At 43.7% G+C, this 17,124-nt stretch overlaps 1 protein-coding gene across 3 annotated transcripts in view; it reads left to right on the top strand.

Annotated features, from left to right (window-relative positions):
• adcy2b (adenylate cyclase 2b (brain)) overlaps positions 1 to 17,124 on the top strand; it is a 92,123-nt gene that overhangs the window by 44,199 nt on the left and 30,800 nt on the right. Inside the window, exons 7-18 of one of the 3 annotated variants that reach the window (XM_071368307.1) lie at positions 96 to 223; positions 2,279 to 2,437; positions 2,658 to 2,790; positions 3,015 to 3,191; positions 3,396 to 3,436; positions 4,726 to 4,770; positions 4,865 to 4,945; positions 5,401 to 5,470; positions 5,711 to 5,808; positions 6,711 to 6,795; positions 14,725 to 14,865; positions 15,097 to 15,213. In XM_071368307.1, coding sequence (XP_071224408.1) covers positions 96 to 223; positions 2,279 to 2,437; positions 2,658 to 2,790; positions 3,015 to 3,191; positions 3,396 to 3,436; positions 4,726 to 4,770; positions 4,865 to 4,945; positions 5,401 to 5,470; positions 5,711 to 5,808; positions 6,711 to 6,795; positions 14,725 to 14,865; positions 15,097 to 15,213 — 1,275 coding nt within the window. The remainder of the gene's footprint in view (positions 1 to 95; positions 224 to 2,278; positions 2,438 to 2,657; positions 2,791 to 3,014; positions 3,192 to 3,395; positions 3,437 to 4,725; positions 4,771 to 4,864; positions 4,946 to 5,400; positions 5,471 to 5,710; positions 5,809 to 6,710; positions 6,796 to 14,724; positions 14,866 to 15,096; positions 15,214 to 17,124) is intronic. The other 2 variants (XM_071368305.1, XM_071368306.1) reach the window with 2 other exon arrangements.

Below are 17,124 nucleotides of genomic sequence, written 5' to 3' on the forward strand. Positions count from 1 at the left end.
CCCTCTCACCTACTCTCTCTCCCTCTCACCTACTCTCTCTCTCTCTCTCTCTCTTTTTCCCTCTCTCTCTCACTCGCTCCCGCTCCTCTCTCCAGGAGAATGAGTGTATGCGTATAAAGATCCTGGGTGATTGTTACTACTGTGTATCAGGCCTACCAGAGTCTCTCCCACACCACGCAGGCAACTGTGTCAAGATGGGACTGGACATGTGTGAGGCCATCAAGTAAAACACCAGCTCTCTGCTTTCACACACGCACACTTAACACACACAAACACACATACAACACACACACACAAACGTACATACAGTTGAAGTCGTAAGTTTACATACACCTTAGCCAAATACATTTAAACTCAGTTTTTCACAATTCCTGACATTTAATCCAAGTAAAAATGCCCTGTCTTAGGTCAGTTAGGATCACCACTTTATTTTAAGAATGTGAAATGTCAGAATAACGTTTCGGGTAGCCTTCCACATGCTTCCCACAATAAGTTGGGTGAATTTTGGCCCATTCCTCCTGACAGAGCTGGTGTAACTGAGTCAGGTTTGTAGGCCTCCTTGCTCGCACATGCTTTTTCAGTTCTGCCCACAAATTTTCTATGGGATTGAAGTCAGGGCTTTGTGATGGCCACTCCAATACCTTGACTTTGTTGTCCTTCAGCCATTTTGCAGCAACTTTGGATGTATGCTTGGGGTCATTGTCCATTTGGAAGACCCACTTGCGACCAAGCATTAACTTCCTGACTGATGTCTTGAGATGTTGCTTCAATATATCCACATAATTTTCCTCCCTCATGATGCCATCTATTTTGTGAAGTGCACCAGTCCCTCCTGCAGCAAAGCACCCCACACCATGATGCTGCCACCCCCGTGCTTCACGGTTGGGATGGTGTTCTTCGGCTTGCAAGCCTCCCCCTTTTTCCTCCAAACATAACGATGGTCATTATGGCCAAACAATTCTATTTTTGTTTCATCAGACCAGAGGACATTTCTCCAAAAAGTACAATATTTGTCCCCATGTGCCGTTGCAAACCGTAGTCTGGCTTTTTTTATGGCGGTTTTGGAGCAGAGGCTTCTTCCTTGCTGAGTGGACTTTCAGGTTATGTCGATATAGGACTCGTTTTACTGTGGATATAGATACATTTGTACCTGTTTCCTCCAGCATCTTCACAAGGCCCTTTGCTGTTGTTCTGGGATTGATTTGCACTTTTTGCAGCAAAGTACGTTCATTTCTAGGAGACAGAACGCGTCTCCTTCCTGAGCGGTATGACGGCTGCGTGGTCCCATGGTGTTTATACTTGCGTACTATTGTTTGTACAGGTGAACGTGGTACCTTCAGGCATTTGTAAATTGCTCCCAAGGATGAACCAGACTTGTGGAGGTCTACAATTTTTTTGAGGTCTTGACTGATTTCTTTTGATTTTCCCATGATGTCAAGCAAAGAGGCACTGAGTTTGAAGGTAGGCCTTGAAATACATCCACAGGTACACCTCCAATTGACTGAAATGATGTCAATTAGCCTATCAGAAGCTTCTAAAGCCATGACATAATTTTCTGGAATTTTCCAAGCTGTTTAAAGGCACAGTCAACTTAGTGTATGTAATCTTCTGACCCACTGGAATTGTAATGCAGTGAATTATAAGTGAAATTATCGGTCTGTAAACAATTGTTAGAAAAATTACTTGTGTCATGCACAAAGTAGATGTCCTAACCGACTTGCCAAAACTATAGTTTGTTAACAAGACATTTGTGGAGTGGTTGAAAAACGAGTTTTAATGACTTCAACCTAAGTGTATGTAAACTACCGACTTCAACTGTATGCACTACCAGACACATGCACACACACACATGCACGAGTACATGCACACACAAACACAGGCATGTAGTCATGTACAAACACACACGCTCACACACAAGCCTCTATCCCAGCCAGACTGGGTCTCAGCTGTGTGTGAGCTGTAGTGCAAATACAATGTGAAATAGTGATGATAAACTAATCCTCTCTTGTGCGCCAGTGGGCTAAACACACACACACACACACACACACACACACACACACACACACACACACACACACACACACACACACACACACACACACACACACACACACACACACACACACACACACACACACACACACACACACACACACACACACACACACACACACACACACACAACCTTTGTCCTCAAACACACACACCCAAACTCAGAATATTTTTCACCCCATTGAAAAAGCAGAGGTTCATTTGAGGTTATACATTTTTACCTTAGGAAGGTGCGGGATGCTACTGGGGTTGACATCAATATGCGAGTCGGGGTGCATTCTGGGAACGTGCTGTGTGGCGTCATCGGCCTCCAGAAGTGGCAATACGATGTCTGGTCACATGATGTCACTCTAGCCAATCACATGGAGGCAGGGGGCGTGCCAGGGTAAGATCAACCAATAGGGGGTCTGCTGTTTCTTGAAATATTTCCCAAGACATATTTGCATTCACAAACCATTTGGCTTATGTTTATTAATCACCCTCTCTCTTCCTTCCTCCCTCTCTCCTCTCTTCCCTCTCTCTTCCTTCCTCCCTCTCTCCTCTCTTCCCTCTCTCTTCCTTCCTCCCTCTCTCCTCTCTTCCCTCTCTCTTCACTCCTCCCCCAGGCGTGTCCATATCTCCTCAGTAACATTGGAGCATCTGAAGGGCTCCTATAAGGTGGAACCAGGGGAGGGACAAAGTAGAGACTTTTACCTGAAGGAACACGAAGTCATCACCTACCTGGTCATCAACCCCAAGGTGAGACATGAGAATGTGGTCCAAACATGGTCCAAACACAACCACAGATATAACATACTCTAAAAACTCACGTTTATAAACTACCGATTTATTGGGTATATACTACTGTTTATAATACATAAAAACGGCATGAAGCTGTTTGCTTGAATTGAGAAATAGATCTTAGACAAGATAAAAAAGGGGGGGGAAAGTTATACACCTCTCCATTTTGATTGGTTCACCAGGTTGAGAGGCGGAGCCCCCACCTGTGTACGCGTTCTCGTTCTACATTGGACGGAGGGAAGATGAGGGCATCGGTCAGAATGACTCGATACCTGGAGTCGTGGGGGGCGGCAAAACCCTTTGCTAACCTGCACCACAGAGACAGCATGACTACTGACAACGGCAAGATTAACACTACTGTAAGTAAACACACACACACACACACACACACACACACACACACACACACACACACACACACACACACACACACACACACACACACACACACACACACACACACACACACACACACACACACACATGCACACACACACACACACACACAAACATATTGAAACACACTCATGTCCAGCCTCACCTTCTGTAATTGTGTGTTTCAGGATGTTCCAATGGGCCAGTATCACTACCAGAGAAGAGAGAGGTGAGACTTTACCCCTTCAGATCAGGCATCTTTACTTTACACCAGACCATCAGACTTTACCCCTACAGATCAGTCATCTTTACTTTACACCAGACCACCAGACTTTACCCCTTCAGATCAGTCATCTTTCCTTTACACCAGACCACCAGACTTTACCATTCAGATCAGTCATCTTTCCTTTACACCAGACCACCAGACTTTACCCCTTCAGATCAGTCATCTTTACTTTACACCAGACCACCAGACTTACCCCTACAGATCAGTCATCTTTACTTTACACCAGACCACCAGACTTTACCCCTTCAGATCAGTCATCTTTACTTTACACCAGACCACCAGACTTTACCCCTTCAGATCAGTCATCTTTACTTTACACCAGACCACCAGACTTTACCCCTACAGATCAGTCATCTTTACTTTACACCAGACCACCAGACTTTACCCCTACAGATCAGTCATCTTTACTTTACACCAGACCACCAGACTTTACCCCTTCAGATCAGTCATCTTTCCTTTACACCAGACCACCAGACTTTACCCCTACAGATCAGTCATCTTTACTTTACACCAGACCACCAGACTTTACCCCTTCAGATCAGTCATCTTTACTTTACACCAGACCACCAGACTTTACCCCTTCAGATCAGTCATCTTTACTTTACACCAGAACACCAGACTTTACCCCTACAGATCAGTCATCTTTACTTTACACCAGACCACCAGACTTTACCCCTTCAGATCAGTCATCTTTCCTTTACACCAGTCATGTCTTAAGAACATGACACCAAACAGGATATAATATTGATCAACATACTCATATTGTTGGCATCGCTGTATAATATGTTCTGTATACAGAAAATTGCCTGTCGTTATTGTTGGCATATCAAAAGGTATTAAAGAAGGGTTTGATGGGTAACATCATTCAGGCCTAACCTTGGTTTAATGTTATTGCTGTTATGTTATTGGTTGTGTAGAACAATACACGGTTGATGTCACTATTTCCTGTGTCAAGACTGTCTACCCATCTGAGTAATATTGTTCTCTCATCCTCCTCCAGGAATAGATCTATCTATAGACACCAACCTATGGCTCCTTTCTACACCACTATAGATTTCATTACAGATGTAGGATCTTAGTTTCATCCAGTTTACTACAGCAGGAAAATAATCCTGCAGCAACAGGAAATGTGAATTATTATGTGGATATTCTTTTAGGGGTTGTTAAAAAGTGTCGTAAGAAGCTTTTTTAACCTCAAAAACACTACAAGTTTTACATTTCCTGCATTGCAGGACAGTTCTCCTGGAACAGGGTGATCAAATGAAGATCCTAGATCGGTACATGATTCCCATTCATTACAGGTCATCCTGTCTCCTTGTAGGGCTATCTGTGTTTGTCCTTGAGTATGCTGCATCTTGTTCTTCCTCTCAGAACTAAATCTCAGAAGAGACGGTTTGAAGAGGAACTGGAAGAGAGGATGATCAGAACCATCGACGGCATCAACTCACAAAAGTTAGTACGACTACACACCTGCTTTATTTCTAGAACAGTGACAGCCACGTTGTTGTTATGCATCATCAAGGTGTTTCACATTGGTGCTAGATGAGGTGACTTCCCCACCTTACTAACTAAAGCTCTTTGAGACCTAGTGAAAAGCCTGTTGTATAATCCATTCATTATCATGTGTATGAAGCACTAAGTTCAGTACCTTTTATGTGACAATGGATTTACGTTAAAATTCAATTCAATTCAGGAGTGCAGATACTTAAAGAGCAACATAAAATAACAGACGAAACAATAGTTATTAAAAACATGACGTGTAATGGGGGGGGAAAGAATGTCCCAAATGCATCGAAATGATGGTTGGAAGGGAGGAAATTCTGAGGTGTCTTGTTTAATGTCCCTGATGTATTGCTAGTGTCTGTGTGAACCGCTGTCTGAGTGTCTCTGTGTTCTCTTCTCTGTAGGCAGTGGCTGAAGTCTGAGGACATCCAGAGGATCTCACTGTTCTTTCACAACAAGACTCTGGAGAAGGAGGTGCTGTAGGACAACAGCACTGCAGTTCAGTCAAATGCAAATGAAATTGAAAAATGAAAATGTCATATTCTGCCATATTCTGCCACTGCTGCCCCAGACAAAAATGCAGTGACTCCATAAAAAAAAAGATGATTGCTGTGAAAGTTAGAACGTGTTAGAGAGTTAGAATATGAAGTTACAGTAAAAAAATGCTTCATTTTGACCACCACCTGTTGACCCTGTGTGTGTTAATGTCCCCAGTATCGAGCCACCACTCTGCCGGCCTTTAAATACTACGTCACCTGTGCCTGTCTCATCTTCTGCTGCATCTTCATAGTGCAGATACTGGTCCTGCCCAAGTAAGTCTGGACCCTACATAGTACACTTCATAGTAGACTACATAGTACACTACATAGTATGGATACAGTACTTGTCCTGTGCATCTGCACTCTTCACAGTGCCTTTCATAGTACTCTTCATGGTACTCACCAGTTCAATACTACTTAGCATACAATCTGCATCGTAGCCCTCATAGTGGGAATACTAGATGTGCTAAAAGCCATTCAAGTCCGTGTTCTTTTCTCTATAAAAACAGAGAACTTTGCAATTACAGTGTCAAGAGACGAAATGCATCTTTGATCGATTGAGTCTCACATCAATAAGGTCCCCAATTGCAGCTGCAAATGATACGCCTTAAGATACAGCAATTAAGAGAAAGAAAGAAAGAAAACACAGATGAAAAGATATGAATAACATCTGATGGTTAGAATGTGAATCAAAAGGTCTGGGTCTAAGATGTCGATGATGATGATGAAGATTACTTTGATGATGACAAGGATAATGATGATGATGAATTCTCGTTATGGAAGGAAAAAAGGTCCAATGCACTGCATCATCATTTAGTTAATTGTGTGTGTTTACAGGAGCCAGGAGGGGTAGAGCCATAGACAGAGATACTCTAGCTTCTGAAAGCATCATTGATTTTCTCATTCAGACTAACGTCTCTTCCATTTAGACATGACATCATCATTTTATGACACGCCTAAATCAGCCGTCTACTTGGCTAACTTCTGTTAGAAAATATAAACTGTATTCAGGAAACATAGGCCTGCATAATAGGGGGAAGTATGTAGTACTTAGTGGAAGTGGGTCGCAGTTCACTGGTTCCAATTCAAATACATTATCGTTTTACTGCTCTCTATAGACTCATCTGGAGGTAGTTAACACATTGTGTGTGTGTGTGTGTGTGTGTGTGTTACAGAACAGCAGTGTTGGGGATCTCCTTCGGCATGTCTTTTCTCCTTTTAGCTCTGATCTTGGTCATATGTTTCTCTAGCCACATCTTGGTAAGTTACACACACACACACGCATGCAAGCACACACACACACACACCCACATCATCTACTCCTTTCTCTTCATACTTCTTCTCTCTCTCTTTTTCTCTCGTTCTCTCTCTCTCTTTTTCTCTCTCTCTCTCTCTCTTTTTCTCTCTCTCTCTTTTTCTCTCTCTCGTTCTCTCTCTCTCCCGTTGTCTCTCTCTCTTTCTCTCTCTCTGTCTCTCTTGCACTCTCTCTCTCTTGGTCTCTCTCTCTCTCTTGTTCTCTCTGTCTCTCTTGCACTTTCTCTTGTTCTCTCTCTCTCTCTCTCTCTCTCTCTCTCTCTCTCTCTCTCTCTCATTCTCTCTCTGAAATCAACAAAGCATGAGAAGACTTTGCCTTTGTTTTGGTTTGTTTGTTTGTCAATTAGGGTGTGCAGGGTGAATACGTGGTCTGTCGTATGATAATTTGTTAAAAAGCCAATTTGACATTTGCTCAGTACATTGTTTTCACTGAGGAAATGTACGAGTCTGATGTTAATGATAATGCAGAGGATTTTCCCAAGGTTGCTGTTGACGCATATCCCACGGTAGTTATTGGGGTCAAATTTGTCCTCACTTTTGTGAATTGGGGTGATCAGTCCTTGTTTCCAAATATTGGGGAAGATGCCAGAGCTAAGGATGATGTTAAAGAGTTTTAGTATAGCCAATTGTCTGTATATTTTATAATTTCATTGAGGATACCATCAACACCACAGACCTTTTTGGGTTGGAGGGTTTTTTGTATTTTGTGGTTCATTCAATGTAATTGGAGAATCCAGTGGGTTCTGGTAGTCTTTAATAGTTGATTCTAAGATTTGTATTTGATCATGTATATGTTTTTTCTGTTTGTTCTTTGTTATAGAGCCAAAAAGTTTGGAGAAGTGGTTAACCCATACATCTCCATTTTGGATCGATACTTATTTGTGTTGTTGTTTGTTTAGAGTTTTCCAATTTAGGTTAGTCTATGGATTCTTCAACTACATTGAGCTGATTTCTGATGTGCTGTTCCTTCTTTTTCCATAGTGTATTTTTGTATTGTTTTAGTGATTCACCATAGTGAATCTCTGTCACTCTTGCACTCTCTCTCAATGGGTCAGGCTGAATGAATGAATTGTCAGTGATGACCTTGGGTTTACTGTTGAAACCGAAAATCCTGTCTATTGTATGCAAGTGTGGAACACACTGAGAGAGAGAGAGAGAAGTGGGAGGGGGAGAGAAGAGAGATGGATGAAGAGGAGGAGAGAGAGGGGAAGAACGAGCTGGGGAAGAGCGAGGGAAGAATAGAGAGGAATAGAGCGAGAGACACTTTAGACTTTCTGTCTTTATTTAATGAGCCATCTTAATGAGCCATTTGATTAAAAACACCATAGTAACCTCCCCACACCCAGAGAGAAAGAGACAGGAAGATAGAGAGAGAAAGAGACAGGAAGATAGAGAGAGAAAGAGACAGGAAGATAGAGAGAGACAGAGACAGGAAGATAGAGAGAGACAGGAAGATAGAGAGAGACAGGAAGATAGAGAGAGAAAGAGACAGGAAGATAGAGAGAGAAAGAGATAGGAAGATAGAGAGAGACAGGAAGATAGAGAGAGAAAGAGACAGGAAGATAGAGAAGGGAGAGAGACAGGAAGATAGAGAAGGGAGAGAGAGAGGGTGGTGGAGAGAGAGACAAAATATGGAGAAGGCTTACAGTGTATATTTGATTAAAGCTGCATGGTATTGCAGTCACACCGTATCATTAATTTATCAGGATATGGATTCTCAGATTGCAACAGCTGTGTCTGTCACACCAGCACTGGAGAACAGAGAACACCATTTACAAATGAGACACTATGTGTGTGTGTGTGCGTGTGTGTTTGTGTGTGTGTGTGCGTGTGCGCGTGTGTGTACATGCGTGTTTGCTTCAAAGACAGGCTGTATTCAGCCTGGAACATGGAGTTTTAAACGACAAGACACACACACACACTCCTGCATTAGCTGTGTCCTTACAGCAGCAGGGTGAGATGAGATGAAGATAAGAAAGACTAGAAAGTAAACAAATAACAAAGAACCTATAAATACTTTTCTCATCCTCTCTGAAGACTTTAACCTGATACCAGACAGTGGAGGAGAGATGGAGCTTGAAAGACAGTAGTCTGGGACTCATTATTTGGTGGAACACATTATTATACAACAACAGTCTGCAACACAACAGTCTGTCTGGCCCTGGTCCCTGCATGGTGTTCTACCTTGAGATTTCTCCTTAAACCATTTGTGATGTCTCAGAGTGTCTCTGTATACTGTATCTGAGCCAACCCAAATCCTGTGATTGGTAGTAAACACAGTATAGACAGAAAAATAGAACAAGAGACAGATGGAAGGACATGGGATAGTATAGTGCTCAAGACTGCAAACAAACCAAACTGTTTTCAATGCTTGAATTGCAAATTTCTTATGATTAACAGTGACACGCTTACTTACACTCCCTTCGCAAACAATGCAGAGAGAAAGAAAATAGAGAAATAATAGAAAAGTAATAACACGTAATTATACAATTAATAATAAATACACAATGAGTAACGATAACTTGGCTATATACACGGGTTACCAGTACCGAGTCGATGTGCAGGGGTACGAGGTAATTGAGGTAGATATGTACATATAGGTAGGGATAAAGTGTCAGATAATAAACAGTAGCAGCAGCGTATGTGATGAGTCAAAGTTAGTGCAAAAAGGGTACATGCAGATAGTTAAATAGTTAACCAATAGCTGCCCAGACTAACTATTTACCAGTCTTATGGCTTGGAGGTAGAAGCTGTTCAGGGTCCTGTTGGTTCCAGACAGTACCGCTTGCCGTGCGGTAGCAGAAAGAATAGTCTATAACTTAGGTGGCTGGAGTCTTTGACAATTTTTAGGGCGTTCCTCTGACACCGCCTTGTATAGAAGTCCTGGATATCAGGGAGCTCGGCCCCAGTGATGTACGGGGTTGTATGCACTACCTTCTGTATCGCCTTGCGGTCGGATGCCAAGCAGTTTCCATACCAAGTGGTGATGCAGCCAATCAAGATGCTCTCAAGGGTGCAGCTATAGAACTTTTTGAGGATCTGAGGGCCCATGACAAATATTTTCAGCCTCCTGAGGGGGAAGAGGTGTTGTTGTGCCCTCTCTTTTAATTTTCTTATTTCACCTTTATTTAACCAGGTAGGCCAGTTGAGAACAAGTTCTCATTTACAACTGCAACCTGGCCAAATAAAGCAAAGCAGTGCGACAAAAACTACAACACAGAGTTACACATGGGATAAACAAATATACAGTCAATAACACGATAGAAAAATCTGTATACAGTGTGTGCAAATGAAGTAAGGAGTTAAGGCAATAAATAGGCAATAGTGGAAAAGTAATTACAATTTAGCAATTAACACTGGAGTGATAGATGTGCAAATGGGAATGTGCAAGTAGAAATACTGGTGTGCAAAAGAGCAGAAAAACAAAACAAATATGGAATGAGGTAGGTAGTTGGTTGGATGGATGGGCTATTTACAGATGGGCTGTGTACAGCTGCAGCGATCGGTAAGCTGTTCTGACAGCTGATGCTTAAAGTTAGTGAGGGAGATATAAGTCTCCAACTTCAGTGATTTTTGCAATTCGTTCCAGTCATTGGCAGCAGAGACCTGGAAGTAAAGGCGGCCAAAGGGGGTGTTGGCTTTGGGGATTACCAGTGAAATATACCTGCCTGAGCGCGTCCTACGGGTAGGTGTTGCTATGGTGACCAGTGAGCTGAGATAAGACGGAGCTATACCTAGCAAAGACTTATAGATGACCTGGAGCCAGTGGGTTTGGTGACGAATATGTAGCGAGGACCAGCCAACAGGTCGCAGTGTATAGTAGTATATGGGACTTTGGTGACAAAACGGATGGCACTGTGATAGACTGTATCGAATTTGCTGAGTAGAGTGTTGGAGGCTATTTTGTAATTGACATCGCCGAAGTCAAGGATCGGTAGGATAGTCAGTTTTACGAGGGTATGTTTGGCAGCATGAGTGAAGGAGGCTTTGTTGCGAATAGGAAGCCGATTCTAGATTTAGTTTTGGATTGGAGATGCTTAATATGAGTCTGGAAGGAGAGTTTACAGTCTAGCCAGACACCTAGGTATTTGTAGTTGTCCACATATACAGAACCGTCCAGAGTAGTGATGCTGGACGGGCGGGCAGGTGCAGGCAGCGAACGGTTGAAAAGCATGCATTTCGTTTTTCTAGCATTTAAGAGCAGTTGGATGCCATGGTAGGAGTGTTGTATGGCATTGAAGCTCATTTGGAGGTTTGTTAACACAGTGTCCAAAGAAGGGCCAGATGTATACAGAATGGTGTTGTCTGCGTAGAGGTGGATCAAAGAATCACCCGCAGCAAGAGTGACATCATTGATGTATACAGAGAAAAGAGTTGACGCTTCACAACTGTGTTGATGTGTGTGGGTCATGATAGATCCTTAGCGATGTGGACACAGATGAACTTGAAGCTCTCGACCCGCTCCACTACAGCCCCGTTGATGTGAAGGGGGGAGTGCTCAGCCCTCCGTTTCCTGTAGTCCACGATCAGCTCCTTTGTCTTGCTGACGTTGAGGGAGAGGTAGTTGTCCTGGCACCACACTGCCAGGTCTCTGACTTCCTCCCTGTAGGCTGTCTCATTGTCATTGGTGATCAGGCCTACCACCTTTCTGTCATCAGCAGCATATCACCCTGCATCCCAATGCTGGCTTTCCTCTGAAGCTAAGCAGGGTTGGTCCAGGTCGGTCCCTGGATGGGAGACCAGATGCTGCTGTAAGTGGTGTTGGAGGGCCAGTAGGAGGCCCTTCTTCCTCTCATCAACAACAAAAAAATATCCCAATGTTCCAGGCCAGTGATTGGGACATTGCCCTGTGTAAGGTGCTGTCTTTCGGATGGGACGTTAAATGGGTGTCCTGACTCTCTGTGGACACTAAAGATCCCATGGCACTTATCGTAAGAGTAGGGGTGTTAACCGTGGTGTCCCGGCTACATTCCCAATCTGGCCCTCATACGATCATGGCAACCTAATCATCCCCAGCTTCCAATTGGCTCATTCATCCCCTCCCGCTCCCCTGTAATTATTCCCCAGGTTGTTGCTGAAAATGAGAATGTGTCCTCAGTCAACTTACCTGATAAAAAAAGGGGGTAAAAACGTATGATGGTGTTGGAGTCGTGGGTGAACAGGGAGTACAGGAGGGTACTAAGCACTCACCCCTGAGGGGCCCCTGGGTTGAGGGTCAGTGTGGCAGATGTGTTGTTGCCTACCCTTACCACCTGGGGGGACGTCACGTCAGGAAGTCCAGGATCCAGTTGCAGAGGGAAGTGTTCAGTCCCAGGGTCCTTAGCTTAGTGATGAGCTTGGAGGGCACTATGGTCTTTAACGCTGAGCTGTAGTCAATGAACAGCATTCTCACATAGGTGTTCCTCTTGTCCAGGTAGGAGAGGGCAGTGTGTAGTGCAATAGAGACTGCATCATCTGTGGATATGTAGGGGCGGTATGCGAATTGGAGTGGATCCAGGGTGTCTGAGATGATGGTGTTGATGTGAGCCATGGCCAGCCTTTCAAAGCACTTCTTGGCTACAGATGTGGGTGCTATGAGGCGATAGTCATTTATACAGGTTATCGTAGCGTTTTTGGGCACAGGGACTATGGTGGTCTGCTTGAGCATGTAGGTTTTACAGACTTGGTCAGGGAGAGGTTGAAAATGTCAGTGAAAACACTTGCCAGCTGTAATTCATCTGGCCCTGTGGTCTTGTGAATGTTAACCTGTTTAACCTTTTACTGCATAGGCTAAATCAGGGTCACACAGAGTGATTATTAGTAGTCTTAAACAAATCTACTTTGAAACAAAAGTACTTTATTTCCCTACCACAAAAAGGAAGACACCTGTACCATGTCTGATATACAGTTGAAATGCATAACATTTTGAGGTTGCATTCCAATATTACACTTTATATACATCACATAAGACTGAAATATAGAAAAAAAAATTGACATAGAAACACCGGATTTTCGTCATTTTATTAACTATGAAAATAAATATTAACATTCCACCATGAGGCCAAAGAGAGCACTTTTGGTAATGACTGCAGGAAAGGGCTACAGGTCTTACAATGGCTACAGAGAACGTATTCAGCTTCAATGATAGTTTGTAAGCCCTGCCACATCCTCAGAGCCGGCGTAGTAGTAGTTTCATTGGAGGTGGTAGCGGGATTTCTTAGGAGCATCCAGATAAGTGTCCTGCTCCTTGAAAGAGGCAGCTCTAGCCTTTAGCTCAGTGCAGATGTTGCCTGTAATCCATGGCTTCTGGTTGGGATATGTACATACTGTCACTATGGGGACGACATCATCAATGCTCTTATTATTGAAGCTGGTGACTGATGTGGTAAACTTCTGAATGTCATCAGATGAACCCCCGAACATATTCCAGTCTGTGCTAGCAAAACAGTCCTGTAGCTTAGCATCCGCTTCATCAGACCACTTCCGTATTCAGCGCGGAACAGCGGTACTGTTTGAGTTTTTGCTTGTAAGCAGGAATCAGGAGGATAGAGTTGAAGGCAATTTATGCTTGATCCAAAAATGTGGTCGAAGGCTCCGTATTGAGGGTGTGACGCATCGCCGTGAGTCTCAAAAATGTTGTAACAATGCGGAGTGCTCCGTATAGCTCTGCAATGACATGTTTGGTTGACGGTTGGTGGTGGCTGTATAAACACGAACTCACTTCCTTGACAACTTCCTTCACAACAGGCCTGCTCTGCTACGCGAAGCACAAGAAGTATGAATGCCCTGACTTCTGCAGAAGCCATATTGTAGTAAAGGCTGTGTGTCCACTGCAGACATCCGATTGACCATGTAGAGCCTTTTATGGTCATATTTGCCAAATGGAGGGCCAGGGAGAGCTTTGTATGTGTTTCTGTGTGTGGAATAAAGATAATCTAGAGTTTTTTGCCTTTAGTTGCACAGGTGACATGCTGGTAGAAATTAGGTAAAACAGATTTCAGTTTTCCTGCATTAATATCACCGACCACTAGGAGCAACGCCTCTGGATAAGCATTTTCTTGTTTGCTTATGGCCCTATACAACTCATTGCGTGGAGTGCGGTCTTAGTGACAGCATCAGTTTGTGATGGTAAATAGACAACTACGAAAAATATAGATGAAAACTATTTTGGTGAATAGTATGGTTTACAGCTTATCATAAGCTATTCTAACTCCGGCGAGCAGAACCTCCCACCTTGAGTTTACCCGACGCTGCCGTCCTGTCTTGCCGATGCATATTATCCATGTCCTTATTCAGCCACAACTCCGAGAAACATACGATATTACAGTTCTTCACATCCCGTTGATAGGATTTATGTAATTGTAAAGTAGAAATCTTCATCCAAATCGAGGTTTGTGGTCACTGTTCTGATGTCCAGAAGCTATTTTCGGTCATAGGAAACGATGGCAGAAACATTATGTACAATTAAGATTAGCCAACAAAAAAGCCCCATAAAATTACAGAGTTGGTCAGGAGCCCGTAAAACGGTAGCTATCCATTGCAGCGGCATTCTTTAAGATCTGTTACTGCAGCTGTTGTTTGTTCTTGTTCTTGTCCCCCATAGTCTTCAATTTCATGGCTTCTCCCGTTGCACTATGGCAATACAGGACTGTCCCTAGCCTTCTCTCTCTTTCTCTGGTCTCTCTTTCTCTGGTATCTCTGTCTCTGGTCTCTCTGTCTCTGGTCTCTCTCTCTTTCTCTCTATTTAAGATTTTACTCACTATTTTGATCTCTTTTCCCAGTCCCATTGTCATTTTATCTGTCCCCCTGCTTGTCTCTCTGTCCCCTCTCTCTCTCCCTCCCTTTCTTTCTTCCTTCCTTCCTTCCTTCCTCCCTCTCTCTCTCTGTCTCTCTCAGCAGGGAGGTAAAGGATCGTGGTGCTCTCTCCCCTGGCTCCCTACTTCCTCACGCATCATCATCGCCAACAAACCCTGGCTCCGATTGGTCCTCACCATGACAACCACCGCTCTTATACTGGTCATGGCTGTGTTCAACATGGTGTGTGTGTGTGTGTGTGTGTGTGTAAGTGTGTGTGTGTGTGTGTGCGTGAGTGTAGAGGATGTGCCAGGCAAAACTGGCAGGCGAGTCTTCCGTTATAGCCATCAAAATGATACTTGCAATGTAATGAATGTCATTCCACTGGTAGATCACACTGGAATACAGCCTAGTAGGGCTAAAGTCTAACTTCTCTTCTCCTCTCTTCTTTCTCTCTTCTAAACCTCTTTCCAGTTCTTCCTGGAAGATGAGGTTTTGACCACACCCCCTACCATGAACCTGACCAATGACAGCATTCTCAGCTCCCACAGCCACGCCCACCTCACGGATGGAAATAAGTTCTACTTACCTGTGAGTACATCTACCAGCCGTGTAGGCACAGGTGGGCCACCCACAGGGAAGCCAAGCCCAACTGTTGTGTCGTCAGCAAATTTGATGATGGTGTTGGAGTCATGCGCTCCCCTGTAACTATTCCCCATGTTGTTGCTGAAAATGAGAATGTGTCCTCAATCAACTTACCTGGTAAAATAAGGGGGTAAAAATGTATGATGGTGTTGGATTCGTGCAGTCGTGGGTGAACAGGGATTACAGGAGGGGACTAAGCACATACCCCTGAGGGGCCCCCGTGTTGATGCTCAGTGTGGCGGATGTGTTGTTGCCTACCCTCACCGCTTGGGGGAGGCCCATCAGGAAGTCCAGGATCCGGTTGCAGAGGGAGGTGTTCAGTCCCAGGGTCCTGAGTTTGATGATGAGTTTGGAGGGGACTATGGTGTTGAATGCTGCGCTGTAGTCAATGAACAGCATTCTTACATGGGTATTCCTTTTGTCCAGGTGGGTGAGGGTAGTATGGAGTGCAATAGAGGTTGCATCATCTTGATTTGATTTGATTTTGATCTGTGGATCTGTTGGGGCGGTATGTGAATTGGAATGGGTCCAGGGTGTCTGGGATGATGGTGTTGATGTGAGCCATGACCAGCCTTTCAAAACCTTTCATGGCTATAGATGTCAGTTCTAAGGGGTGAAAGTAATTTAAGCAGGTTACCTTGGTGTTCTTGGGCACAGGGACTATGGGGTCTGCTTGAAACAAGTTGGTATTACAGACCTTGGCATGGGTCCCCAGATGCCCAAAAAGTTCTACAGCTGCACCATCAAGAGCATCCTGTTGGAATCGGCTAAACTTTGAACATTGAGATATTAAATAAATGATATAGAAGAAGCTTTGAATAGAAAGAGTCTGTAGAAAGCCAGAAGGCTTTGGAATGTGTTTGATGGAGGAGAGGAGAGCGATGTGTTGATATAGGGAAGACAGATGGATAGCTGTGGATTAGGTGAAGGAGGGGTTGAGGTCAGGAGGTGAGGGGTGACGTCAGTTCCCCTTAAGGGAGTAATCAGGGTTTAGTATCTGGTTACCTTGTTCCTGTTGGGCATAAACTGTAAGGATTGGAGAGAGGGAGTGTATTAAGTATTAAGTAGGATGTAGGATATAACTGTGATGGAGGAAAATGTTTTGCTGTCTGATTACAGCTGTACAGAACCTTTGGGAAGAATTAAACTTGGTTAAAGCTTCTCTAGTGTCCGTGGGATATTTACTCTGAAAAATAAGAACCTAACAATCCTGACCAGTTGCATCACCGCCTGGTATGGCAACTGCTCGGCATCCGACCTTAAGGCGCTACAGAGGGTAGTGTGTACGGCCCAGTACATCACTGGGGCCAAGCTTCTTGCCATCCAAGACCTACAGTTGAAGTCCGAACTTTACATACACCTTAGCCAAATACATTTAAACTCAGTTTTTCACAATTCCTGGCTTTTTTAATCAAAGTAAAAATTCCCTGTCTTAGGTCAGTTACGATCACCACTTTATTTTAAGAACGTGAAATGTCAGTAGAGAGAATGATTTATTTCAGCTTTTATTTCTTTCATCAACTTCCCAGTGGGTCAGAAGTTTACATACACTCAATTAGTATTTGGTAGCATTGCCCTTAAATTGTTTAACTTGGGTCAAACGTTTCAGGTAGCCTTCCACAAGCTTCCCACAATAAGTTGGGTGAATTTTGGCCCATTCCTCCTGACAGAGCTGGTGTAACAGAGTCAGGTTTGTAGGCTCGCTGACATGCTTTTTCAGTTCTGCCTACATATTTTCTATAGGATTGAGGTCAGGGCTTTGTGATGGCCACTCCAATACCTTGACTTTGTTGTCCTTAAGCCATTTTGCAACAACTTTGGATGTATTTTTGGAGTCATTGTCCATTTGGAATACCC

The sequence above is a fragment of the Salvelinus alpinus genome, chromosome 26, assembly GCF_045679555.1.
Source record: "Salvelinus alpinus chromosome 26, SLU_Salpinus.1, whole genome shotgun sequence".
Classification (NCBI taxonomy): Eukaryota; Metazoa; Chordata; class Actinopteri; order Salmoniformes; family Salmonidae; genus Salvelinus; species Salvelinus alpinus.